We start from the raw sequence: 27,017 nt of genomic DNA, 5'->3' as shown, positions 1-27,017 counted from the left end.
AGTTCCACATAAATTTTAGGATTATTTGTTCTAGTTCTGTGAAAAAGGTCATGGATAATTTGATAGTGATTGCATTTAATCTGTAGATTGCTTTGGGGAGTATGGCCATTTTAACAATATTCTTCCAATCCAGGAGCATGGGATATCTTTCCATTTCTTTGAATCATCTGTAATTTCCTTAATCAATGTTTTATAGTTCTCAGCACATAAGTCTTTCACCTCCTTGGTCAGGTTTATTCCTAGATATTTTTTATTTTTATTATTATTTTGCGGTACGCGGGCCTCTCACTGCTGTGGCCTCTCCCGCTGCGGAGCACAGGCTCCGGATGCGCAGGCTCAGCGGCCATGGCCCACGGGCCCAGCCGCTCCACGGCATGTGGGATCCTCCTGGACCAGGGCACGAACCTGCGTCTTCTGCATCAGCAGGCGGACTCTAAACCACTGCGACACCAGGGAAGCCCCCTAGATATTTTTTTTATGTGATTTTAAAAGGGGTTGTTTTTTACTTTGCCTTTCTGATATTTCATTGTTTGTGTAAAGAAATGCAAAAGATTTCTGTTTGTTAATCTTGTATCCTGCTACCTTGCTGAATTCGTTTATTAGTTCTACTAGTTTTTGTGTGGAGTCTTAAGGGTTTTCTGTATATAGTATCATGTTATCTGCATATAATGACAGTTTTACCTCTTCCCTTCCAATTTGGATACCTTTTATTTCTTTTTCTTGTCTGACTGCTGTGGCTAGGACTTCCAATACTATGTTGAAGAGAAGTGAGAGTGGGCATCCTTCTCTTGTTCCAGATTTTAGTGGGAAGGCTTTCAGGTTTTCACCATTGAGTCTTATGTTGGCTGTGGGTTTGTCATAAATAGCTTTTATTATGTTGAGATATGTTCCCTCTATACCCACTTCGGTAAGAGTTTTTAACATGAATAGATGTTGAATTTTATCAAATGCTTTTTTTGCATCTGTTGAAATGATCATGTGGTTTGGCAGTATTTTTTTATTTTAGCCATTTCAATAGGTAGGTAGTGCTATCTCACAGTGGTTTTAATTTGCATTTCCTTAATAGCTAATGATGTTGGCCTTTTTAAAAAATTTTTATTTATCTATTTTTGGCTGCGTTGGGTCTTCATTGCTGCACACGGGCTTTCTCTGTGGCGAGCAGGGGCTGCTCTTCATTGCAGTGCACGTGCTTCTTGTTGCAGTGGCTTCTCTTGTTGTGGAGCACGGGCTCTAGGCACGCGGGCTTCAGTAGTTGTGGTTCACAGGCCCTAGAGTGCGGGCTCAGTAGTTGTGGCGCACTGGCTTAGTTGCTCCATGGCATGTGGGATCTTCCTGGACTAGGGCTCGAACTCGTGTCCACTGCATTGGCAGACAGATTCTTAACCAATGTGCCAACAGGGAAGCCCTTTTCAAGTTTTTTTTCAACCAATTTTTAAATAAGTTGTTTTCTTACTGTTGAGTTTTGAGAGTTCTTTCCATATGCTGGATACAATTCCCTTGTTGAACATGTGACTTGCAAATAGTTTCTCCCAGTCTATAGCTTGTCTTTTTATCTCTTAAGTGTCTTTCACAGAGAAAAAGGTTTTAATTTTGATAAAGTCCAGTTTATCGATTTTTCTTCTATGGATGGTGCTTTTGGTGTCATGGCTAATTTTGCCTAATTTTAAGTCATGAAGATTTTTCTTCTATGTTTTCTTTCTTTTTAAAATTATTTTATTTATCTATATTTGGCTGCCTTGGGTCGTCGTTGCTGTGTGCAGGCTTTCTCTAGTTGTGGCGAGCGGGGGCTGCTCGTTGTTGTGATGTGCGGGCTTCTCATTGCGGTGGCTTCTCTTTGTTGCAGAGCACAGGCTCTAGGCACGTGGCCTGCAGTAGTTGTGGCACGTGGGCTCAGTAGTTGTGGCTCGCGGGCCCTAGAGCACGGGCTCAGTAGTTGTGCCGCATGGGCTTAGTTGCTCTGTGGCATGTGGGATCTTCCCAGACCAGGGCTCAAACCTGTATCCCCTGCGTTGGCAGGCAGATTCTTAACACCTGCGCCACCAGGGAAGTCCCATCTTCTATGTTTTCTTACAGAAGTTTTATAGGTTTACATTTTACATTTAGATCTCTGATCCATTTTGAGTTAACGTTGTGTAAGATGTGCGATTTAGATTCAGATTCATTTTCTTGCATATGGATGTTCATTTGTTCCAATACCATTTATTAAAAAGACTGTTCTTTCTCCCTTTGTGTTTAGACCTTTGTCAAAGGTCAATTTGTCATATGTGTGTGGATCTACTTCTGGTCTCTATTCTTTTCTAGGCCCTATGTCTGTATCCCTTTTCCTCTTGTTAGGTGCACACACATTTAGGATTATTATATCTTCATAGGAACTGACCCTTTCATTATTATGTAACATCTCTCTGTATCCCTGGTCGTTTTCTTTGCTGTGAAGTCTACTTTGTCTGATGTTAATATCTCAATTCGTTTCCCCTCTTCTCCCTATGCTGAAGAGTAGGATTTCAGTTTATTACTTTAACAATTTTTTTATAAGCCCCAAAGCAAAAGGCAAGTAATTCATCACCATTTTAATCTCTGAGCACTTTAGATTCAGTAATGATTCGGCTGTGGAGGTGGCAGATGGGGGTGTTTCCCAGCCCATCACAGCTAGCAGGTGACGTCACCATGACAGCATAGTTGTTCACAATTATTCATATAATAATTGTTCACATAGAGGGCAGACAGCAGAAGCAAGAAGAACTACAATTCTGCAGCCTGTGGAAGGAAAACCACATTCACGGAAAGATAGACAAAATGAAAAGGCAGAGGACTTTGTACCAGATGAGGGAACAAGATAAACCCCAGAAAAACAACTAAATGAAGTGGTGATAGGCAACCTTCCAGAAAAAGAATTCAGAATAATGATAGTGAAGATGACCCAGGACCTTGGAAAAAGAATGGAGGCAAAGATGGAGAAGATGCAAGAAATGTTTAACAGAGACCTAGAAGAATTAAAGAACAAACACCTGGAAGAATTAAAGAACAAACAAACAGAGATGAACAGTACAGTAACTGAAATGAAAAATACACTAGAAGGAATCAATACCAGAATAACTGAGGCAGAAGAACGGATAAGTGACCTGGAAGACAAAATGGTGGAGTTCACTGCTGCGGAACAGAATAAAGAAAAAAGAATGAAAAGAAATGAAGACAGCCTAAGAGACATCTGGGACAACATTAAATGCAACAACATTCGCATTAAAGGGGTCCCAGAAGGAGAAGAGACAGAGGAAGGACCCGAGAAAATATTTGAAGAGATTGTAGTCAAAAACTTCCCTAATATGGGAAAGGAAATAGCCACCCAAGTCCAGGAAGCACAGAGAGTCCCAGGCAGGATAAACCCAAGGGAAACACACCAAGACATATAGTAATCAAATAGACAAAAATTAAAGACAAAGAAAAATCATTGAAATCATAAGGGGAACACGACATAACATATAAGGGAACTCCTATAAGGTTAACAGCTGATTTCTCAGAAGAAACTCTACAAGCCAGAAGGGAGTAGCATTATATATTTAAAGTGATGAAAGGGAAGAACCTACAACCAAGATTACTCTACCCGGCAAGGACCTCATTCAGATTCGACAGAGAAATCAAAAGCTTTACGGACAAGCTCCGCAAAAGCGAAGAGAATTCAGCACCACCAAACAAGCTCTACAACAAATGCTAAAGGAACTTCACTAAGTGGGAAACACAAGAGAATAATAGGGCCTACAAAAAGAAACCCATAACAATTAAGAAAATGGTTATAGGAACATACATATCGATAATTACCTTAAACGTGAATGGATTAAATGCTCCAACCAAAAGACACATGCTCGCTGAATGGATACAAAAACAATATATATATGTATATATATATATAGTGTATATATATATATATATATATATACTATATATATATACATATATATATGTGTATATACAATATATATATGGTATATATATATTGTATATACATATATACATATATATGTATATATATATATATATACCATATATGTTGTCTACAAGAGACCCACTTCAGACCTAGGGACACACACAGACTGAAAGTGAGGGGATGGAAACAGATATTCCATGCAAATGGAAATCAAAAGAAAGCTGGAGTAGCTATACTCATATCAGACAAAATAGACTTTAAAATAAAGAATGCTACAAGAGACAAGGAAGGACACTACATCATGATCAAGGGATCAATCCAAGAAGAAGATATAACAATTATATATGCACCCAACATAGGAGCACCTCAATACATAAGGCAACTGCTAACACCTGTAAAACAGGAAATCGACAGTAACACAATAATGGTGGGGGACTTTAACACCTCACTTACACCAATGGACAGATCATCCAGACAGAAAATTAATAAGGAAACAGAAGCTTTTAATGACACAAGAGACCAGATAGATTTAATTGATATTTATAGGACATTCCATCCAAAAACAGCAGATTACACTTTCTTCTCAAGTGCGCATGGAACATTCTCCAGGATGGATCACATCTTGGGTCACAAATCAAGCCTCAGTAAATTTAAGAAAATTGAAATCATATCAAGTACCTTTTCTGACCACAATGCTATGAGATTAGAAATCAATTACAAGGAAAAAAGCATAAATAACACAAACACATGGAGGCTAAACAATACATTACTAAATAAGCAAGAGATCACTGAAGAAATCAGAGGAAATCAAAAAATACCTACAGACAGATTACAACGAAAACACGACGATCCAAAACCTATGGCATGCAGCAAAAGCAGTTCTAAGAGGGAAGTTTATAGCAATACCAGCCTACCTCAAGAAACAAGAAAAGTCTCAAATAAACAATCTAACCTTCCACCTAAAGGAACTAGAGAAAGAAGAAGAAACAAAACCCAAAATTAGTAGAAGGAAAGATATCATAAAGATCAGAGCAGAAATAAATGAAATAGAAACAAAGGAAACGATAGCAAGGATCAATAAAACTAAAACCTGGTTCTTTGAGAAGATAAACAAAATTGATAAACCTTTAGCCAGACTCATCAAGACAAAGAAGGAGAGGACTCAACTCAATAAAATTAGAAAAGAAAAAGGAGAAGTTGCAGCGGACACCACAGAAACACAAAGCATCATAAGAGACTACTACAAGCAACTCTATGCCAATAAAACGGACAACCTGGAAGAAATGGACAAATTCTTAGAAAGGTATAACCTTCCAAGGCTGAACCAGGAAGAAATAGAAAATATGAACAGACCAATCACAAGTAATGAAATTGAAACTGTGATTAAAAATCTTCCAACAAACAAAAGTCCAGGCCCAGATGGCTTCACAGGTGAATTCTATCAAACATTTAGAGAAGAGCTAACACCTCTCCTTCTCAAACTCTTCCAAAAAATTGCGAAGGAAGGAACACTCCCAGACTCCTTCTATGAGGCCACCGTCACCCTGATACCAAAACCAGACAAAGATACAACAAAAAAAGGAAATTACACACCAATATCACTGATGATTGTAGATGCAAAAATCCTCAACAAAATACTAGCAAACAGAATCCAACAACACATTAAAAGGATCATACACCATGGTCAAGTGGGATTTATCCCAGGGATACACAGATTCTTCAGTATATGCAAATCAATACATGTGATACACCATATTAACAAATTTATGAATAAAAACCATATGATCATCTTAATAGATGCAGAAAAAGCTTTTGAAAAAATTCAACACCCATGTATGATAGAAACTCTCCAGAAAGTGGACATAGAGAGAAACTACCTCAACATAAAAAGGGCATATACAACAAACCCACAGCAAACATCATTCTCAATGGTGAAAAACTGAAAGCATTTCCTCTAAGATCAGGAAGAAGACAAGGATGTCCACTCTCGCCACTCTTATTTAACATAGTTTTGGAAGTCCTAGCCATGGCAATCAGAGAAGAAAAAGAAATAAAAGGAATACAAATTGGAAAAGAAGAAGTAAAACTGTCACTGTTTGCAGATGACATGACACTATACATAGAGAATCCTAAAACTACCACCAGAAAACTACTAGAGCTAATCAATGAATTTGGTAAAGTTGCAGAATACAAAATTTATTTATTTATTTATTATTATTTTTAAAAATTTATTTTTGGCCGCATTGGGTCTTCATTGCTGCACGTGGGCTTTCTCTAGCTGTGGCAAGAGGGGGCTACTCTTCATTGCGGTGTGTGGGCTTCTCATTATGGTGGCTTCTCTTGTTGTGGAGCATGGGCTCTAGGCACGTGGGCTTCAGTAGTTGTGGCTTGTGGGCTCTAGAGCACAGGCTCAGTAGTTGTAGTGCACGGGCTTAGCTGCTCCGTGGCATGTGGGATCTTACCAGACCAGGGTTCGAATCTGTGTCCCCTGCATTGGCAGGCGGATTCTTAACCACTGCGCCACCAGGGAAGCCCTGCAGGATACAAAGTTAATGCACAGAAATCTCTTGCATTCCTATACACTAACAATGAAAGATCAGAAAGAGAAATTAAGGAAACAGTCCCATTCACCATTGCAACAAAAAGAATAAAATACCTAGGAATACACCTACTTAAGGAGGTAAAAGACCTGTACACAGAAAATTGTAAGACACTGATGAAAGAAATCAAAGATGACACAAACAGATGGAGAACTATACCATGTTCTCGGATTGGAAGAATCAATATTGTGAAAATGACTATACTATCCAAAGCAGTCTACAGATTCAGTGCAATCCCTATCAAATTACCAGTGGCATTTTTTACAGAACTAGAACAAAAAAGTTTTAAAATTTGTATGGAGACACAAAAGATCCTGAATAGCCAAAGCAGTCTTGAGGGAAAAAAACGGAGCTGGAGGAATCAGACTCCACGACTTCACACTGTACTACAAAGCTACAGTAATCAAGACAGGATGGGACTGGCACAAAAACAGAAATATAGATCAATACAACAGGATAGAAAGCCCAGAGATAAACCCACGAACCTATGGTCAACTAATCTATGACAAAGGAGGCAAGGATACACAATGGAGAAAAGACTGTCTCTTCAACAAGTGGTGCTGGGAAAACTGGACAGCTACATGTAAAAGAATGAAATTAGAACACTCTCTAACACCATACACAAAAAATAGACTCAAAGTAGATTAGAGACCTAAATGTAAGACCAGACACTTTAAAAGTCTTAGTTGAAAACATAGTAAGAACACTCTGTGACATAAATCATAGCAAGATCTTTTTTGATCCACCTCCTAGAGTAATGGAAATAAAAACAAAAATTAACAAATGGGACCTAATGAAACTTAAAAGCTTTTGAAAAGAAACCTACAAACAAGACAAAAAGACAACCCTCAGAATGGGAGAAAATATTTGCAAACAAGTCAACAGACAAAGGATTAATCTCCAAAATATATAAACAGCTCATGCAGCTCAATATTAAAAAAACAAACAACCCAATCAAGAAATGGGCAGAAGGCCTAAATAGACATTTCTCCAAAGAAGACATACAGATGGCCAAGAAGCACGTGAAAAGCTGCTCAGCATCACTAATTATTAGAGAAATGCCAATCAAAACTACAATGAGGTATCACCTCACACCAGTCAGAATGGCCATCATCAGAAAATCTACAAACGACAAATGCTGGAGAGGGTGTGGAGAAAGGGAACCCTCTTGCACTGTTGGTGGGAATGTAAATTGATACAGCCACTGTGGAGAACAGTATGGAGGTTCCTTAAAGAACTAAAAATAGAATTACCATATGATCCAACAGTCCCACTACTGGGCATGTACCCAGAGAAAACCATAATTCAAAAAGATACATGCACCGCACTGTTCATTGCAGCACTGTTTACAGTAGCCAGGTCATGGAAGCAACCTAAGTGTCCATGTACAGGTGAATGGGTAAAGAAGATGTGGCACATATGTACAGTGGAATATTACTCAGCCATAAAAGGAAACAAAATTGAGTTATTTGTAGTGAGGTGGATGGACCTAGAGTCTGTCATACAGAGTGAAGTCAGTCAGAAAGAAAAACAAATACCATATGCTATCACATATATATGAAATCAAAAAAATGGTTATGAAGAACCTAGGGGCAGGACAAGAATAAAGATGCAGACGTAGCAAACGGACTTGAGGACATGGGGAGGGGGAAGGGTAAGCTGGGATGAAGTGAGAGAGTGGCATGGACATACATACACTACCAAATGTAGAATAGATAGCTAGTGGGAAGCAGCTGCATAGCACAGGGAGATCAGCTCGGTGCTTGGTGACCACCTAGAGGGGTGGGATAGGGAAGGTCGGAGGGAGGGAGACGCAAAGGGGAGGAGATATGGGGATGTATGTATATGTGTAGCTGATTCATTTTGTTATACAGCAGAAACTAACACACCATTGTAAAGCAATTATACTCCAATAAAGATGTTAAAAAAAAGTACATATATACAATGGAATATTACTCAGCCATAAAATGGAATGAAATTAGGTCATTTGTAGAGAAATGGATGGATCTAGAGACTGGCATACAGAGTGAAGTAAGTCAGAAAGAGAAAAACAAATATTGTATATTAACGCATATATGTGGAACCTAGAAAAATGGTACAGATGAACCCGTTTGCAGGGCAGAAATAGAGACACAGATGTAGAGAAAAAATGTATGGACACCAAGGGGGGAAAATGGCAGGGGTGGTGGTGGTGGTGGGATGAATTGGGAGATTGGCATTGACACGGATACACTAATATGTATAAAATAAACTGTATAAAAAAGTAAATAAAATAAAATTCAGCAATTCAAAAATAAAAAGTATTACTGAAGTGTCTAAGGCAGGTACAGATTTTGTGATGTTGGTCAGCTTTTAATATTCATAACTTGTGATTTCTTTCCTTGGTTTAAATAAATATAATTTTCATACCTAAAAAGTAATAGTAATAATAATTATTCACATAATGGTTGTTCACAGTTATTTGCTTCTCACTCCTGGGAGAGGCTTCCACATCCTTACCCTGTGGAACTTAGGAATGGCCATGTAACTTGCTTTCAACAATGAGACGTGAGAGGAAGTGATATGTGTCAGTTCTAACCAGCAGCTGTAAGAGGCAGCTCATCGTTCACTGTCTGTCTTCTCCTCTGCCATGAGATGGGCAGTGTTGTGGGCATAAGGCTGTCCCAGTAGCCTGGTTCCTAGATGGAAGGTAACACAGAGCAGAACCACAGCTGAAAAGGGATGGACACAAGACATGGGCGAGAAATATAAGCCACCAAGATTTTAGTGTTGTTATGACAGTATAGGGGCCAAGCCCTGGGCCCAGTCCATTCTAAGCCTTAGGGTCCTACCCTTTTTTCCCATAAACAGGAGCCAGGAAAGGCACTTCCCCTAAATTAGAAATGAACAAATGTTGGAGAGGGGCCGACAAATGACTGGATTTAAAAGAGAAACTGCCCAGCTGTTGGCCCCTTGCCCTTGATGAAGCACGGTTTATGTTAGGCTCATCTGTTTTGGACCTCTTCTTCTACAGTTTAAGGATGTCATTGTCAGTTTCCCTACAGCAGGAGTGCTGAGTCCCAGTGCAGGTCTGTGCTACCTCCTCTAATACTGCATTGGGACACTACCGTTGACTCTTTGTAGCTCTCCTCGTAGCTGCCCCCTCCTCTTCCTATAAGGGCGCTAATCCCCTTCATGAGAGCTCTGCCCACATGACCTGATTATCTCCCAAAGGCCCCACTTTCAAATACTGTCACATTGGGAATTAGATTTCAACGTATGAATTTTGGGGAGACACAGGCTTTCAGTTCATAATAGTAGGTATTCCTTTTGCTGAGTGCAGCAGCACTCTAATTTAACATGGCTTGTGTATGCAGTTTTGAATATGGGAATCCCCTGAAACACCCAGACTGCTTCTCTGTAGTGGAATGAGGCTGAGACAGTTTAGCTCTGGGTGGGGATGAACTAATCCACTTATAGTTAAACCCAAACTAAAGAACCAAAGAGGTGACTTTCAGTTAACAGTGACATTTCATAATCCAAACCACACTTGGCGCTGTGTAAGCAGTCACTGCTGTGTCATTGGAAGGCTGTTTGTCTCAGTGGACTCACGGTTGATGGGTACGCCAGGAAGGGGCTGAGTTCTTTCTGTGCACCTCCTGATGGTTTCCTGCCCTGAGTTTATCCAACAGGACCCAGAACAGATAAAGATGCTTATGCTATACCTTGTTGGTGCATAGTGATTTTTTAAAAAAGAACTCCAATAGTCCACTATTGGAATGACTCATACCGTCCCTCAGCCATTCCTAGACTTCACTTCTGGTTGACTTTAATATCATTGATCTGTAGTTGTTGGCTGTAGAACAGTGTCAATACACTGAATGCTGCTGCCCCTGAAGGCCCATCAGTTGCGTTTTAGATGTTTTTGAAGAGGGCATAGATTAAAGAGGAAGTCAAATATTTAATTCCTTAGGTGGGATCATCTGAAACTATGCCAATATTTTTTTTACCCAGTAACCTTGGCAGTATCACTTTGAAAGTACCCAGCAGCGTTTTTTTTTTTTTTTTTTTTTTTGCGGTACGTGGGCCTCTCACTGTTGTGGCCTCTCCCGTTGCGGAGCACAGGCTCCGGACGCGCAGGCTCAGCAGCCATGGCTCACGGGCCCAGCCGCTCTGCGGCATGTGGGATCTTCCCGGACCGGGGCATGAACACGTGTCCCCTGGATCGGCAGGCAGACTCTCAACCACTGTGCCACCAGGGAAGCCCCCCAGCAGCGTTTTTTAATGAGCCCTCTTGTAAATAATTTGGTACCCTTTTGAATAATAATTTAAGCTGGCAGGGTTCTGATTGCTATGATGTATTTTATTAGATACATATTTCTTTGCATAATTTCAGGAAAGTCAACAGAGGCTTTATCTTTATGTGACTCTTTTCCTATCTTATCCATTTTATTTCTAGGCACAGAGTTTATTAAGACTAGATTCTTAAAAAAGTAATAGCTTTATTGAGATATAGTTTACTCACCATACAATTCATCTAGCATGTACAATTTAATGGGTTTTAGCATATTCACAGAGTTGTACATCATAACCACAGTCAAGTTTAGAACGTTTTCATCACCCCCAGAAAGGAAAAAACCTGTTAGCAGTCACTCACTCACTCACTCACTCACTCACTCACTCCCCATTTCCTCCCATCCCACTCCTACCCACAGCCCTAGACAACTACTAATCTACTTTCTATCTCTATAGATTTCCTATTCTGGACATTCTGTACAATTGGAATCATACAGTATGTAGACTTCTGTGACTGACTTCTTAGTGTAATGTTTTCAAGGTTCATCCATGCTGTAGCATGTATTAGTACTTCATTCCTTTTTATTGCTGAATAATATTTCATTGTTCGTATGGATCACATTTTGTTTATCCATTTATCAGTTGATGGACACTTGGGTTGTTTCCTCTTTTGGGCTACTATGAATAATGCTGTGATGAACATTTGTGTACACTTTTTGTGAAGGTCTGGCTTTTTAGTGACTCAGCTGCCCTTTTAAATACTGGTGATACCATAGCTACATAGGAACCCTGATGGCCACCCCCTTTTAAAAATAATTAATTAATTAATTAATTTTTGGCTGTGTTGGGTCTTTGTTGCTTTGCTTGGGCTTTTCTCTAGTTGCGGCGAGCGGGGGCTACTCTTCGTTGCGGTGTGCAGGCTTCTCATTGCGTTGGCTTCTCTTGTTGTGGAGCACGGGCTCTGGGCGCGCAGCCTCGGTAGTTGTGGCTCGCGGGCTCTAGAGAGCATGCTCAGTATTTGTGGCGCACGGGCTTAGTTGCTCCGCAGCACGTGGGATCCTCCCGGACCAGGGATCGAACCCATGCCCCCTGCACTGGCAGGCGGATTCCCAACCACTGTGCCACCAGGGAAGCCCCTGATGGCCCCTTGCTCGGCACCTCCTTTTTAAGGTAGGTGGCTTCCCCGGTCACACAGAGCTAGAGTGGTAGAGTGGGGCCTCTTGCTCCCATGTTCAGTGCTTTACTAAATGGTGTGGAAACACAAAGGGAGAGGAAGATCTAATTGTGTAATGCACATTTGTAAAAGCCTTGAAGGCTTTTTCTGTTTGCTGTTTCTTCTGTTCGTTACTTACAACAGTATGGTCTGGTCTGAAAGCCAAAGAACAAGTACTCACAAGTTAGAAGATCCCTCAGAGATTTTTTTAGTCTAATATCCTCATTATACAGATGAGAAAACCAAAGCCTAGAAAAAGTGATGTCATTTCTCACCCTAGATCACACTGTTGGTGGCAGGGTCTCTTCACTTCTCATCCCGGCCCTCGTGCCCCGATTAGGGTGAGCGTTCATTGCCCAGGAGCTAGGTGAAAGGCCGTGCTGAATCGTTTTGTCTTCTCTGATAGAATCCCGTCACGGGGCTGCTGTCAGCCAGTCACGAGCAGAAGGACGCCTGGGTGCGGGATAACATCTACAGCATCCTGGCTGTGTGGGGCCTGGGCATGGCCTACCGCAAGAATGCTGACCGCGATGAGGACAAAGCCAAGGCCTACGAGTTGGAGCAGGTAAGGCTGACTGGCAGCCGTGGCTTGGCCGCTCAGCACCTTTTCCTTGAACTGAAAAGCCTACAAGGAGGTAGCTGTGTGTGCAAAACAGTCTGGTACAGGCTTCTCCTCCATTTCTGCTATAGCATATTTTGGGGAGGCACTTTGGTGGTCTCAGCCTCTCATGTGTCTCTCCTTTTGAGATTTTTCCCTCCATAAAAAAACAACAAAAAATCGCACTGAATAGACATCCAAATTTCTAACTAGCTACATTTCTCTCACACGTGCTCTGTCAATTTTATACATACTTATATACAAGATGTCATTGTAAACTAATATGATAGTTTTTAAAGAGTCAGCACACCAGAACTACACATTCCAAAGTGTATACTCTTTGGAGTAATCATGTTGAAAGGATATTTATCCAAACATTATTGCCACTGCTTAAAACATGTTTGGAATTTCCTTTAAAAATGCCTTTCAGTTTGAGTCATTCTAAAGCAGTCTTTTTAATTTATAGTCACCCTTTAATTTTGAACCACATTGGTGGTGTCCAATTTTTGTGCCTGTGTTACCATACAGCACAATGAGGACCTTTTATTGTTTTCCAAAATTAGAAACCAGCATACCCACCAAAGCGAAGACTTGCCCATCACTAAGTATGTAAGAAAATAATCTGCCCCTGAGCACAGGAAGTATTTTCAGAGTGTTTTGAGTAATAGCATTGAAGTAAGGAGCATTGATGTATAGAAGTATAGATCTCTTGGCATGAGAGCGTTTGGGATTTGTCTTTGATTCATCATTTCTCATTGGCTGGCACAGCCAGTGGATTGTCAGGTCCAGGGAGAGTTCTTACGGCCCAATTGGTGATTGTTTATAGCAACCAAAGTGGGCATGAGTGGCGGCAGCCTTGACAGCAGTAGGGAAGCTAAGAGAGGAAGCCTGTCTGTGTGAGCAAGGAAAGGACAGTCTGGATTTGACTAGGCATGCTGAGTATGAGGTAATGAAATCACCCAGTCTTGGAGGTAAGGCAAGAATGGGTAGTATTGAAAATGCACATAGGGACTTCCCTGGTGGCGCAGTGGTTAGGAATCCTCCTGCCAATGCAGGGGACACGGATTTGAGCCCTAGTCTGGGAAGAACCCACATGCCGCAGAGCAACTAAGCCCGTGTGCCACAACTACTGAGCCTGTGCGCTAGGGCCCGTGAGCCACAACTACTGAGCCTGCGTGCCACAACTACTGCAGCCCACGTGCCTAGAGCCTGTGCTCCACAACAAGAGAAGCCACTGCATTGAGAGCCTGCACATCACGACAATGAGTAGCCCCCGCTTGCCACAACTAGAGAAAGCCCACACACAGCAACGAAGACCCAATGCAGCCAACAAATAAAATAATTAATTTATTAATTAATTAATTTTAAAAAAGAAAATGCATACAGCAAGCACTGAATGCTCCTCTAAGAACTTGGCTATTACATAAGTGAATCATTCATTTAACAGTGTAATAATTTGACATTCATGTCCTCCAAACTTCCTATCCTCCTCTGACACAAAATCCAAGTAAACCCATGCCTGTCTATTCACACTCACATGCATGCGTGCGCGCGCATACACACACACACACACACACACACACACACACACACACACACACACACACACACACACACACACACACACACACACACACACACACACACACACACACACACACACACACACTACCTCTCCTCTAAGCAATTTCTGATCTGGGTTAGAGTAGACTAGATTTGCCTATCTGTGACTGACAATAGAGAGGCACAAATAGGCCACATTGTTTGATTTGTTGAGTGTGGTTAATAACTAAAGAAGACATCTCCCTTGATTATGGAAAATAACACAGGATCTTCCAATGATCCTCAACAGGGACACTATTGCATTTGGGGCTTAGGCAGTACAGTTGTTATTGTGTGAGACTGTCCCATGAGTTGCAGGACATATAGTGTCCTTAGTCCTTACTCACTAAATGGCTGTAGCTCCCACCCCCATCATGGTGACAATAAAAATGCCTCCACCCCACATTTCCAGATGCTCCCCCATCCCCAGGGATGGTAATGTCACCACCAGTTGGGAACCACTGTGCTTCTTCACAATGGAAAATAACTTTTCTTTATTTGAGGGGAAGTCGATTGGCAAATGTTTACGCTGCACACCATAGGAAATGTTAATTATAACTGTTAATTATATCTTTTAATTATGAGGTAATATTTTCTGCATCAAAAGAGTTTATGACATAAAGTGAGATTATACTCTAGACTCCTAGGATTTTAGAGATGGAAGAATCTGAAGGGTGATCCATTTCAGACTTTGGCAATTAACTTTCGTGGCCCTTCACTATGCCTTCCCCTGCAAACCATGTGCATTCTGTAAGAGAGGAGACGCTGAAGGCCCTGGGTGGGAACTTCTTTCAGCCAGGCTACTTTGACCTAAAAATATCCCATTCTCCAGCCACTTGTGAAGTAGTTATATAGAGTTTTTAATAGGACATATTAAGACCAGTCTTTCAGTGGGCCTGAATTGTGGAGCAAGTGGGAGGCAACACAATGTATTGACTAGGAGCTCAAACTCTGGAGTCAGAGGACCTGGGCCCTGTCCTTGCTCCCCATCCTGCCAGCGGAGAGACTTGAGCAATGTTGCTTCATCAGCCTCAGGTTCCTCATCTATAAAGTGGGGAAATAATAACACCCACCTCATAAGGGTGTTGCAAGAATTAGTGGGAATCCAGGTAAAGTGTTTTGTACAATACCAGGACAGAACGTCTGATTATCATAGTGATATTGATATTATTTATAATAATAATACATATTATTAAGAAACGTTGGCGGCTACTTGCATTTTGTAAGAACTTTACTCAGTGGTCCAGTAATGGTGTCACAAATGGCTATTTTGGCAAAGCATCATTATTTTGGGGCAGGCATGGTGGTGGACTTAATTCATCCTTAGTATAACAAAAATAAATTACTAAGAATTGTGATATAAAGCTCCAGGGTACTAGGCTTATAAAAATTGTCTTGCTAAAAGCAGAAGTCACTGGATTTCAGTGCCAGGAGGTACCATCTGGTCCAGCTCCTTTATCTGAGATAAGTCACTTTGTCAAGAATTTCTTTGTGATGCAGTGGATAGAAATAACCCAAACAATCAGAATGCATGTATATGCCTTCTCGGGGAAGGCTCCAGGCAGCACTGGCTTACCGGCCATGTGGTCAGGAGGTTGTTTTCATGGAGCAGGGAAGCTGGCCTTATTACTGATTCCATTTTATGTCCGTAGAACGTGGTGAAACTGATGCGGGGTCTTCTCCAGTGCATGATGAGACAGGTAAGTGGAAAACGACAGATGTATTTTTGGGTCATCTGAGTGGGCACTTCATATTCATGGTGACAACTAACACTCTTAAAGTGTTCTGAACTTTTCTTCTCAAGATGAAGAGAAATTGAAAATATTTTGCTTACTTTCTCCTTTTAAAATTATCTTCAATAATTTTATTATGCTATAGAACCAGAGTCAAAGAATACTTTCTCAGAATCTCTTTTCAAGAGTTAACTTGTGTAAAAGGAGAATGTGCCCTTTTTTTTTTTTAACAGGGAAGAAAACGTTGTTTTTAAAAGCCACTCCTAGAAAGCCATGTACTGTTGTTTATTCTGTTGAGTTTATAAAAGGGTTTCTTTTGAGTTGAAATGCTTGAGTTTTTAAAACTTGACATTGATATTATTGATATTTTCAGTGAGGGGTAAATAAAACAATTTGTTGACCATGTACTGTATACAGAACATCATACTAGGATCTACACAGATCCCAAGATAAATATGATACAGTCCCGACCCTTAATCGGCACGTGCCTCATTAGTCTTCAAAGACGACATTGCTCTTTCCCTTTCAACATAAGGAAACAAGATTGGAAATTTAAAGAGGAAGAGGAGGTTCCTCTCCCTCCCCTCCTCCCTCCCTCTCATTGAGTTCCTACTGTGTGTCACAGCTCATGCTGGAGATATCAGACAAGGAAACCCTGCAGCTTGACCCCTCAGCCCTGCAGAACTTGTTAAAATGGCGCTGGGCTCAGACATTTCTGGTGATGGGCAGGAAGAGTCCCCCGCACAGCCTCTCTGTGTGGTGCTCACTAGTGAACATCCATCCCCTGCCTTCCATCCCACTGGCTCCCAGAGGTAACAGATAAAAGGTCTAGATCCAAGAGATTGACCTTTGCCAGCCATGAACCCCTTAGCTGCGAGCAGCCGACTTGCTTTCTCAGGTGAATAAAGTGGAGAGGTTCAAGCACACTCAGAGTACCAAGGACAGCCTGCATGCCAAGTACGACACCGCCACCTGCAGCACCGTCGTGGGCGACGACCAGTGGGGCCACCTCCAGGTGGATGCCACCTCCCTCTTTCTCCTGTTTCTGGCCCAGATGACTGCCTCCGGTGAGCCAGGGCTGATTGACCTCATTGTACTGGGAGTGACCATCCAGAAGGGGGCGGGGAGGGGCAGGCATTGATCAGTATTCAAAATAAGCTATTTCTGTAAAGAAAAAGCATGCTTCTTTTTGCGTTGCATTATGTGCGCTACTCTGTGGCTCTGTTGACAGTCAGCCTCCTGAACCCTTGCAGAACGAGGGCTGTTGCACCAGCTCTGTCAGCATCTCACTGGTTGATCCCAAAGCTTCCTTGCTGTCTCTGTCGCCTAATTATTGGACCAACCTAGATCAGATCTACGTTCAGCAGTTCAAATATCTGCAGACCGTGTCATGCTCCATTTTAGAGTTTTCTTCTCCCGGAGTAGCAGGCCCTTCAGCTCTTCCTCTCACTATCCTGTCACCCTCTTTAGACACACCCTCGTTTATCCAAATTATAAACAAACAAAATAATTTCTAGAAGTCAGCAGTTTGCCCAGAGTTGTCTTTCAGTCCATAGCACCCATGCTGTGAGTGGGCCAAAAACTCCTGGGTGGTGAGCATCGTTCTCGTTGAAGCCCAAGCTGTTGGCTTTCATGGAGGCCTGGACACCAGGCCTCCCGAGCTCCAAGCTGCTGCCCGGCTCTGTGCACCAAATAGCCTCAAGTTAGGTCACTTAGCTGCTGTGTCTCAGAGTTCTTATCTCCAGTCCCCTAAATTCACGCTCCTGAGTTAGAGGCTTCCCATTTATTTCAGGCTGCAAATGTGAAACTCTAAAAATAGGAGAAGTCAGTAAATAATACTGTTATGGCTTCGTGAATAAACCAGGCACTTTAAAAAATATGTTTTGGTTATGAAAGTTAACGTGAGCTCACTGTAGATATTTTGGAAAATATAATGAAATACATAGAAAAAAAATCTCACTGCCAACTTTCATTCGAATGTGTCTCCTCCAAGTTTTTTTTCCTATGCATTTTAAAAACATATTTAAGGTCATACTATATGCATAAATATAGTCTTTTTATTACATAGCATTATAACTTAACCATTTGCCCCTTGATATTACAAGCTGTTTATAAACATAATTTTAATGACTTTATCAGTGGATATTCCATAATTAGTTTGACTGTTCCTTTATTCTTTTTTTTTTTTTGCTATTATAACTATGTTGCAGTACCAACTTTGACCCCCATCTCTATTTGCTTCCTTCCCTTAGTTAGATATCATTCAAAGGCTACTCATACTTATTGCTAAATTGTTTTCAGAGCAGTTTACTAGTTAAACTTCCCCCAGTGATGTTAAGGGTGCATATCTTACCATACCCATACCAGCTTCAAGAATTCATACTTTAAAAATACATGTTGGGGGCTTCCCTGGTGGCGCAGTGGTTAAGGATCCGCCTGCTGATGCAGGGGACACGGGTTCGAGCCCTGGTCCGGGAAGATCCCACATGCCGCAGAGCAACTAAGCCCGTGCGCCACAACTACTGAGCCTGCTCTCTAGGGCCCGCGAGCCACAGCAGCTGAGCCCATGTACCTAGAGCCCATGCTCCGCAGCAAGAGAAGCCACCGCAACGAGAAGCCCGTGCACCGCAACAAAGGGTAGTCCCCGCTCACTGCAACTAGAGAAAGCCCACATGCAGCAACAAAGATCCAGCTCAGCCATAAATAAATAAATTAATTAATTAAAAAAAATAAAAATACATGTTGGAACTCTGCTCAGTATTCTGTAATAACCTAAATGGGAAAAGAATTTGAAAAAGAATAGATAGGTGTATATGTATAACTGAATCACTTTGCTGTATACCTGAAACTAACACAACATTGTTAATCAACTATACTCCAGTATAAAATAAAAATTTAAAAAATCCAACAGGAGAACCAAAAAAAAAAAAAACATGTATTTGTCATAACCAGTTATACATTCAAAGACCCAAGCAAAAAACCAGCTCTCCTGGTCACTGCCTGCTTTAACACGTTGATGTAGCCACCTGGGCAGATCCATGAGGTGAAAAGCCATCTCCTGTAGTTGAGGGCTCCACTTTCCCCATCTGCCATTGGGGAAAAGTACCCGCCCTTTGGCTCACTCAAAGATAAGACAGTGGTTGCTCTGGGCTAAAATGCTTGCTTTGTGGAATCTTCTCTGCACAAATGCAACACATACCCGAAAGCCCCACATCTTCTCTTTCGATCCTTTCTACTCCTAGGCACACACACAAAAGTGGAGCCATTCTTTCCTTCCTCCCTTCCCTCCCCCCCATCCTTCCTTCCTTCCTTCTGAGATTAGACATTAACTGTTACAGTTTACTTCATACTTAATTTTTGATGCCCTAGTAAGAAAAATGAAAATGAGGGTAAAAGGATTTATTTCCTAGTGTAATATTTGTAATTTGTAATTGGCAGCTCTCTCTTCACAACGTAATTCCGTTAACTCCATTGTTTGTTTTTCTTTACTAGGCTTACGTATTATTTTCACTCTTGACGAGGTGGCCTTCATACAGAATCTTGTTTTTTATATAGAAGCTGCATATAAAGTCGCTGTAAGTGTCAAACCCAGTGTTTTTTTTTTCAGGTGTCCCAGTGTCAAAAACAATAAAAATCATACAGCTCTTTGAGGGCCAGGCTGTTTGGGGCTGACCAGAAGTTAGCAAGATTAGAGCTATAAGATTACGTCACCTCTGCACACAAAGTGCACGTTTCTGTCCAGGAGCTCAGTTGGGGAGCTTCTGTTTTTGGAATGTGCCATATGCTCTCTTTGAATCCATCACGCTTATTTTAAATAAGACTCTAAAATGTCCTGTGGCACGTCCACAGGCCAGCCTGAATCAGGATGAAGGGCAACACCGCAGGAGCTGCGGTGCCGTGGGGATCACCCCAGGCAGCCCACAGGTAGGAGGCTGGAGCCAGATGTGTGCCCTGGGCCAGGTGTGTGCAGGTGTAAATATGTAGAAACTCAGTTCCTCCAGGCTTTTGTCTGCTACAGAGAGTGGAGCCTGACACTTGTAGAGAACAGCTAAACTGCAAAGCTGAGCATAAGAGCAGTAAGGAAAGGGTAGAGTTTGTTTTTTTTCTAAAAAGCCATTAAAGCAAGGATCAGCAAACTTTTTCTGTAAAGGGCCAGAGAGTAAATTTTTTCAGCTCTGCAGTCTCTGTTGCTGCTACTCAACTCTGCCATTGTACCACAAAAGCAGCCATAGGCAACTCGTGAACTCGTGAACGTGGCTGTGTCCCAAATAGACTTTATTTACAAAAAACAGGTGGCAAACTGTTTTGGTCCAAGGGCCGTAGTTTGCTGACCCCAGGTCTAAAGTGGCGATTCTCAACCACGGGCAGTCTTCCCCTCCCAGGGGACATTTGGCAATGTCTGGAGACGTTTTTGGCTGTCACTCTGGGGAGAGTGCTACTGACATCCAGTGGGTAGAGGCCAGCGATTCTGCTGAACATACTAAGTGCACAGGACAGCTCCACACGGCAGAGAATGATCAAGCTCCAAATGTCAGTGGTGCTGAGGTTGACAAACCCTGGTCTAAAGAAACTTGGGAAGTCTTTGTGGCAAGGGCGGGACTTTAGCTGGACCTTGGTGGATGAGTAGGGTTTGGATTGGCAGAAGGGAGGGAAAAGGGTGTGGGAGTAGCAGGAACAATAACAGGCAGGAACAGGCTGTGAGCATGGGAACAGCTTGGGGAAAGGGGTGCAGAGTGAAGGAGTATTCTTAGGGTGAAAGCTGAGTACTTAAGAATAGTAGAAAGTAAAGTCAGCTTGTGGACGTGCAGGAGGTGGGGCTGGATAATAGAGGTATGGCCATGCAGAGAGAGAGATTTGAACGTGATCCACTAGGGAATAAACAGGTCGTCATTTTAGACTCTTCTGCTGGAGAGTGAGCTGATCAAAGCAGTTTTTAAGGATGAGTCAGTCCCTTGGCTCCAAGGTTGGAGTGAGGACGGGTTGGAGCGGAAAGGCCCAGCTGTGAGGAGTCCTGAAGGGAAGGGGTCCTGGGGCTCAGCAACAAGGCCTGCTTGGCAGGGAAGAGTCTGAAGTCACTCTCGTGTGTCTAAGTCTAAAATTTCTCATTTTGAAAATGTTCATCTTTCTCTGTAATAATAAATGCCAGAATTTTGGCATTGGTCCTGTTCTTCTTGGGTTGCAGCCTTTCAGTAGTGCATATAGCATTATTTCAAAACGGTATCCAGTGCTTGGGTTTCTTCAGTGAAAATATCAACTATAAAAGTTAGGTATGCATGTATCAAGTCCTCTATGTGGACGGGCTGTTCTAAGCCAGTTCCTATTAATTTGTTTCAAAATACCAGGAAAGTCCAGTATTCTGAGCCTCAGTTTTGACTTTGGCTTCTGTTAGTTGCTGAGCATTTTTTTCCCAAGAGGTAATGTTAAAAGCAGGTATTAAATTATTTTAAATGGTTTGGTTGGCTTCACCTAGTTATAACCCATTTGTTAAAGTGTCTTTATTCCATCTTACAATTTAATACAAGTTCAAACGTATTAGATAAGTAAAGGGCAGCCTTTTATTTTAAGATAAAATGTTCTGGTCTCTACAAATCAAGAGTTTCTTACAAATTACTAACTTTAGAAATAAGAAAATTGAGAGTGTCTTTGTATGCATTTTTGTTCCACTTGAGTATTTACTTCCAAAAGTCTACCCAGAGGTCAAATGAACTGAAATCGAGAAAGAACGCAGCTCGAATATGTAAAGCCATGAATTTAGTAGCCTTCGAGAAGAGATATTCATGTTTCTTCATGCCTGCAGTGACGTGAACGAATCATTTTTCCATAGCACTTTTCATATACCTCTTTTTCCCTTTTTCTCCCGCAGGATTATGGAATGTGGGAACGTGGAGATAAGACCAATCAGGGCATTCCAGAACTGAATGCAAGCTCTGTAGGAATGGCCAAGGTGACAGTCTCGTCCTGTTTGTTCTTCCTTCTGTGCGTCTGTAACTGCTTTGGTTTGGTTCTCATCGTTAGGGGTTTGGATTTGATCTGATAAGCATATTTTTCAAAAGTCAGCAAGTATGGAATTCAAGTGGCACATGTACCCCAGCCAACTGAAATTATAGGTAAAAAAATGTAGGTTTCTTACACCGAAATCTGCGTGTACCTGAAAATAAGTGCATTCCCTCCTTACTATCCATTGTTATCACCCACACATCTAAGCTCTTGCTGTTGTCGAAGAAGCTGGATGTGTGATGTCCAGTCTTCTTTTCTGGGTCATAAAGGGGCTGAAGAATATGACCACTTTGTAGGACAGGGCTCACAAGTTTAAAAGTCTACAGGGTCAGGTCAGGCGAGTAATATAAACAAGTGAAGCCGGCCAGATAGAAAAATATCAGGGGGTACTGAGGACGCTGCAAACTTTCTCTGTAGGTATTCTAATTCAAAATCATTTAAAAAACTTCCTCAGGCCAAACAAAACATGCCTGTAGGGCAGATTCAGCCCGCTGGCCACCAGTTGACATGTCTTGCCCTAGACATTTAGCACGCCTCCTCCCTCCCCTCTTCCTCAAGACTGAAGCATAATTTTAGACAGAATAAAGACTCCAGAACTAGAATTCTTAAAGCAACAATAAATTTGCTCTGTTAAGGTCAACTGACAGAAAACATACTTAATACTAAAAAAAGTTAATATTTTTGAGTGCCAAATATGCTAATGTTAGAAGTCAACCGCTAAAATAGGTGAAAGAAAAGCCGCCCATGAATTTAGCCCTCCACCCCTTACACACACAAAGCTGTGTTGTTAATGTTTCATTATTGGGTAGAATAGTAATTTCATTTTGGGAAATGGTTTTCTGTTTTCTCTTTCTTGTTCCTGCAGTGAGCAGCAAAACACAGGAAAGCTCTTATCCACTGAAAATAAGGATAGAACACGAGTATAAGACACTTTAGTGGATTTTAAAGATTTGTTTTACCATGTTTGGGAAAACATATATGCTAGATTGCTTAATGAAAAAGGGGTGCCAGATGTGGGAGTGTATGTGTACTAGCAAGAAAAAGTAATTCATACCTGTGCTTGTAGGCAGCCCTAGAGGCAATTGACGAACTGGACCTTTTTGGAGCCCATGGAGGTCGCAAGTCCGTGATCCACGTTCTGCCCGATGAGGTCGAACACTGCCAGGTAATGGCTCAAGGCTCTCACGTTCCAGAGAGTAGGGAAGGAGACTCATGAAGTGGAAGACTTGGGCTCCAGTTCAGATCCTCACCTTCCTAGCTTGATGGGACTTGGCTTCTTTGAGTTTCAGTTCCCTCATCCATAAAATGGGCATACTGGGACCTTCTCCTCCTGCTGCACAAGGTGGTCACAAGGATCAGAGTAAATCAACTTAGTTTGTCAGAGTACTTTGTAAACCAGAAAGTACTGTGCAAACATAAGACACAGTGATGATGTTGTATATGGAGTCAATAATCAAGGCAGCCTTGTTTCGTTGGAGGCAAAATCGGTTTTATGTTTTTTGAGCATGTAGGTGGTTTTCTCTCAGGTTTATTTCATGAGGTCCCCAAATTGGATGACTAGCAGGCAGGAGTTCACTTGGGGAGGGAGTGGGAATGGGCAGAATGGATGGTGGAGGAGAGATGATATGGGAGAAATGGCAAATTAGTAAAATCTCCCTGAAATACCCGTCAGAGAAAGGTGTGATTTGATGCAGATTAGGGGACTCCATTTAGCAGACAGTAGGTCACCAGTTGCTGACACATCAGCAAACTCTTATTTAGTGAGGGCTTACCACATGCCAGGTACTGTGCTAGGGCTGTGGGAGTGAGATATATAAAAACCTGTAAGCAGAGCGCTTCCGGTGGGAGTGTGTGTTTCAGGCAGAGAGCCGAGGGAGAGTGACTAGTTAAAGAACTGGGCTTGGGGGTCATTTGGCTATAGAAAATGAAGCTTTGTTCTGAAGCTGAAGGGCTCCCCCCCATATTTAACTCCTTCTAGCTCTTTCCATTTCCCTCCATTATATAGTCCTTAATGGGGAGTCTGCTATTTCTTTGGGTGTGGTTTAATAAAGTCAAGCTGGTATGCATCTTAATAGATGTGTAGTCCCTAGTAGAGATTGCATGAGCTCTGTAGCCAGCTGGACCTGGGTTAGAATCCTAGCTCTGTCGCAGACTGGCTGCATGTGTTTAGGCATGAGTCTCTGTGTCTCAGAGTCCTCACGTGTGAATTGGACATAGTTCTCGAATTCCTTCATATAGAATATTTAATAAGCTTATGTTTGCAGGGGTCTAGTCCCATGTCTATACATGTTAGATCTCAGTGTTAGCTCTCTTCCCTTCCCAAACTTTTCTTTATAATTTCACCTTCCTTTAGTTTACAGTACCTAATCCAACCACCTTATAATTGAGGCCATATTATAGTGCCACTAAGTAACCCATTCTTTCTAGGACTAAACTAATTCTGTTTTGACTAAACCATTTTGCCTGTTCATGTGGTCTTTTGAATTTGACTCCTTTAAGTAGTTCCTGGGTCACCCAGTCCAACTGGTCACATTCCACAGAAGCCAGACATTTCTTTGGCCTGGTCCCATATGTGTGTTCTTCTCTGTCTCTTATCTTCACAGCCAGGACACGCTAGCCTACTGACAAGGTAGTCCTTAGTCCCTTCCCTGCATGTCCTAAAGGCCCAGCGAAGTCAACAGAAGGCACGAAAGGAAGGGGGACAAACAGTTCTCAGCATGGGCTCCAGGCGTACTACTGCTCTCCCCAGACCCCTTTTCTCCTGCAAGGAGCAGGAAGCATTGGCTGGGTAGGCGAGGTCGCCCAGCAGGGGCCATGTTGGTAGGAAAAAGCTCTGCTCAAAATTGGCAAATTCATTCAAATGTTCCCTTGGGGTAAAGTCGTCGTTTCTAGATACTGTATGTAACTATTAGTGCTTCCGAGGTTAAAGCCACCTGTTTGTTTTTCGTTCAGTCTATTCTGTTCTCCATGCTGCCAAGAGCATCGACATCTAAAGAGATTGATGCTGGACTTCTTTCCATTATTTCTTTCCCGGCCTTTGCAGTGGAAGATGTGAACCTTGTGAATGTGACCAAAAATGAAATTATTTCCAAGCTCCAGGTAAGCATTGGTCACACTGGTGCCCTTCTGCCCTGTGTTAAGTGCCCCTTTCAGACAGTGACGTGGAGCAGCTCACCCAGGCCTCGGTTCTCCATGAGATCAGTTGCTCAGTATCTAAGTCGACTCATGATTGAGGTTTCCAAAGCTGAGTCTGGATAAGTCTTGGAGTGATCAGTGCCTTGGTTCTCTTTCTAAGTAGCAGAGCTTCAATTCAAGCTGGCACCTTTAAACCCCAATTCGTATCACTCCCATACTTCTAAGGCAGAGCTTCTTAACCCTTTAGAGATCCCAGACAGACTCTTTTAAGAATCTCTTGAAAGGTAAAGTCCCCGCCAGAAAAAAATGTACATGTCCCAATATCCTGAAACTTTACACACAATTTCTGGGGACTTGGAGATCCCAAAGTTAAATTGAGGTTAAAAAAAATCCCCGCTCCAAGGTGAAATGCAGCAACTATGACACATGACACCAAACTGAGAAGGTTACGCAGTACTCCAGCCAACTGAAGTTACCAGTAAAATGATTGAAGAATGTAAGTTTCCTAAACTGAAATCTGCATTTGATGATCCTACTTAGATTCGGTGAAAAATGCTTTTAGCCTTTGGAAACAAAGGGGTAAAGGGTCTCCAACCATATCCCCAAAAGAAGGCACTGTCTCAGTTAGGGGCCAGTGGAGAAAACAGAACCTCTTTAATTTGTGGAAGTAGGCAGGGAATTAATGTAGGGAATGAAGCGTTTCAAGGGGAGCAGTTCAAGACCGGGCCTACCAGGATGCCCCAAACACTATAGGGCTGGCCACTAGGAGCGTGCCTGCCTCCATGGCCAGTGCTAGAGCAGTGCCACTTACTTAAGAAATTGGGCAGTGGACACCCAAAACTGCGATCCAGGGATTAGGGAGGCAGATTCAGAGAGCAGTGCCACTGTCCTTCTTTCCTGACCCCCAAGAAGCTGGAGAGGAACACTGGAGCCTGCAGCAGGAAAACCAGCAGCGATGGCCCTAAGCCACAGGGAGCCCTGCCACCTCCCTCACCTACTTCTTGCCAGGTGCAGGCTTCTTTGCATCCGGAGCCTAACTGCGAGGAGTCTGGAATGTCCTGTGGCTTTCCAGTCTTTCCAGTAGAAGCAGTCCAGTCAATCCACGTATCTGCCTTGGTGGCTTCTCCAAGCAGTAAGGGCCCCTTTGCATCTTTGCATGATACAGCAAATCAGAATGAAAGGATGGTCATTCAGTGAACTATCGGTAATTAATCTCTCAGCCCTGACTGCCACTCTAATGGAAGGTTTTGGCATTCCCTTCCAAGCACTGATCAAACCTGAATTTACTTTGCTTATTACTTAAAAATAAGTTTTTGTACTGATAGCAAAGAGCATTTGGTACCCATTTTGTTACTAAAAGATTCATGGGAAAGGGGGTGAAGGGCTGACTTGAATCAAAGAGGCAAAGAAATTCTGTTTCATCAAATGCATCTTTTTTCTTTATCTTCTTAGGGGCGTTATGGATGCTGTCGCTTCCTTCGAGATGGTTATAAAACCCCAAGAGAGGTTGTATTTAAAGATTGTTTCTTCTGATTCCTTAACTGCTTCATATCTAAGTTGCCACTGTGGTGTTCTCCCTCTGTTGATTATAAAATTTACATGTTGGAATATAAAACTTACATGTTGGAATATTGGAAGCAAGTCTTAATTTTGGAGTCAGCAAGCTGGAGTTAGGCAATAGAATAGTAAGATCATCTGGAGGACAGCAAGCTGGTGGTTTAAAACCAGCTTTTAGACAAGGACAAACAGTTCTGTGGCTCACACGTGTTTTTAAAAGGCTACCTGTGGCCTCCTTGGGTTCCTTTGCCATAGTGACTGATATAATGATATCAATAAAACAGATAGTCTGCCCGGCACTGTGAGAGGCAAATTGCTATTTATTTGTTATAGAGATATAGTAAGCTTTAAATAATAAACTACCCAGGAGTGTTGTGTACATTTGATT

At 42.0% G+C, this 27,017-nt stretch overlaps 1 protein-coding gene across 13 annotated transcripts in view; it reads left to right on the top strand.

Moving 5' to 3' along the window:
• PHKA2 (phosphorylase kinase regulatory subunit alpha 2) overlaps positions 1 to 27,017 on the top strand; it is an 85,286-nt gene that overhangs the window by 17,259 nt on the left and 41,010 nt on the right. For all 13 annotated transcript variants that reach the window (XR_004480207.2, XM_033417376.2, XM_033417371.2 and 10 more), the window contains exons 2-9: positions 12,414 to 12,572; positions 15,860 to 15,907; positions 16,839 to 17,007; positions 19,433 to 19,515; positions 21,804 to 21,884; positions 23,004 to 23,102; positions 24,890 to 25,036; positions 26,525 to 26,578. Coding sequence is in view for 12 of the 13 variants with exons in the window: in XM_033417376.2 (XP_033273267.1) it covers positions 12,414 to 12,572; positions 15,860 to 15,907; positions 16,839 to 17,007; positions 19,433 to 19,515; positions 21,804 to 21,884; positions 23,004 to 23,102; positions 24,890 to 25,036; positions 26,525 to 26,578 (840 nt within the window). In the remaining variant the exon portion in view is untranslated. The remainder of the gene's footprint in view (positions 1 to 12,413; positions 12,573 to 15,859; positions 15,908 to 16,838; positions 17,008 to 19,432; positions 19,516 to 21,803; positions 21,885 to 23,003; positions 23,103 to 24,889; positions 25,037 to 26,524; positions 26,579 to 27,017) is intronic.

The sequence above is a fragment of the Orcinus orca genome, chromosome X (genome assembly GCF_937001465.1).
Source record: "Orcinus orca chromosome X, mOrcOrc1.1, whole genome shotgun sequence".
NCBI classification, from domain to species: Eukaryota; Metazoa; Chordata; class Mammalia; order Artiodactyla; family Delphinidae; genus Orcinus; species Orcinus orca.
This window is presented reverse-complemented; position numbering and strand designations above follow the sequence as displayed.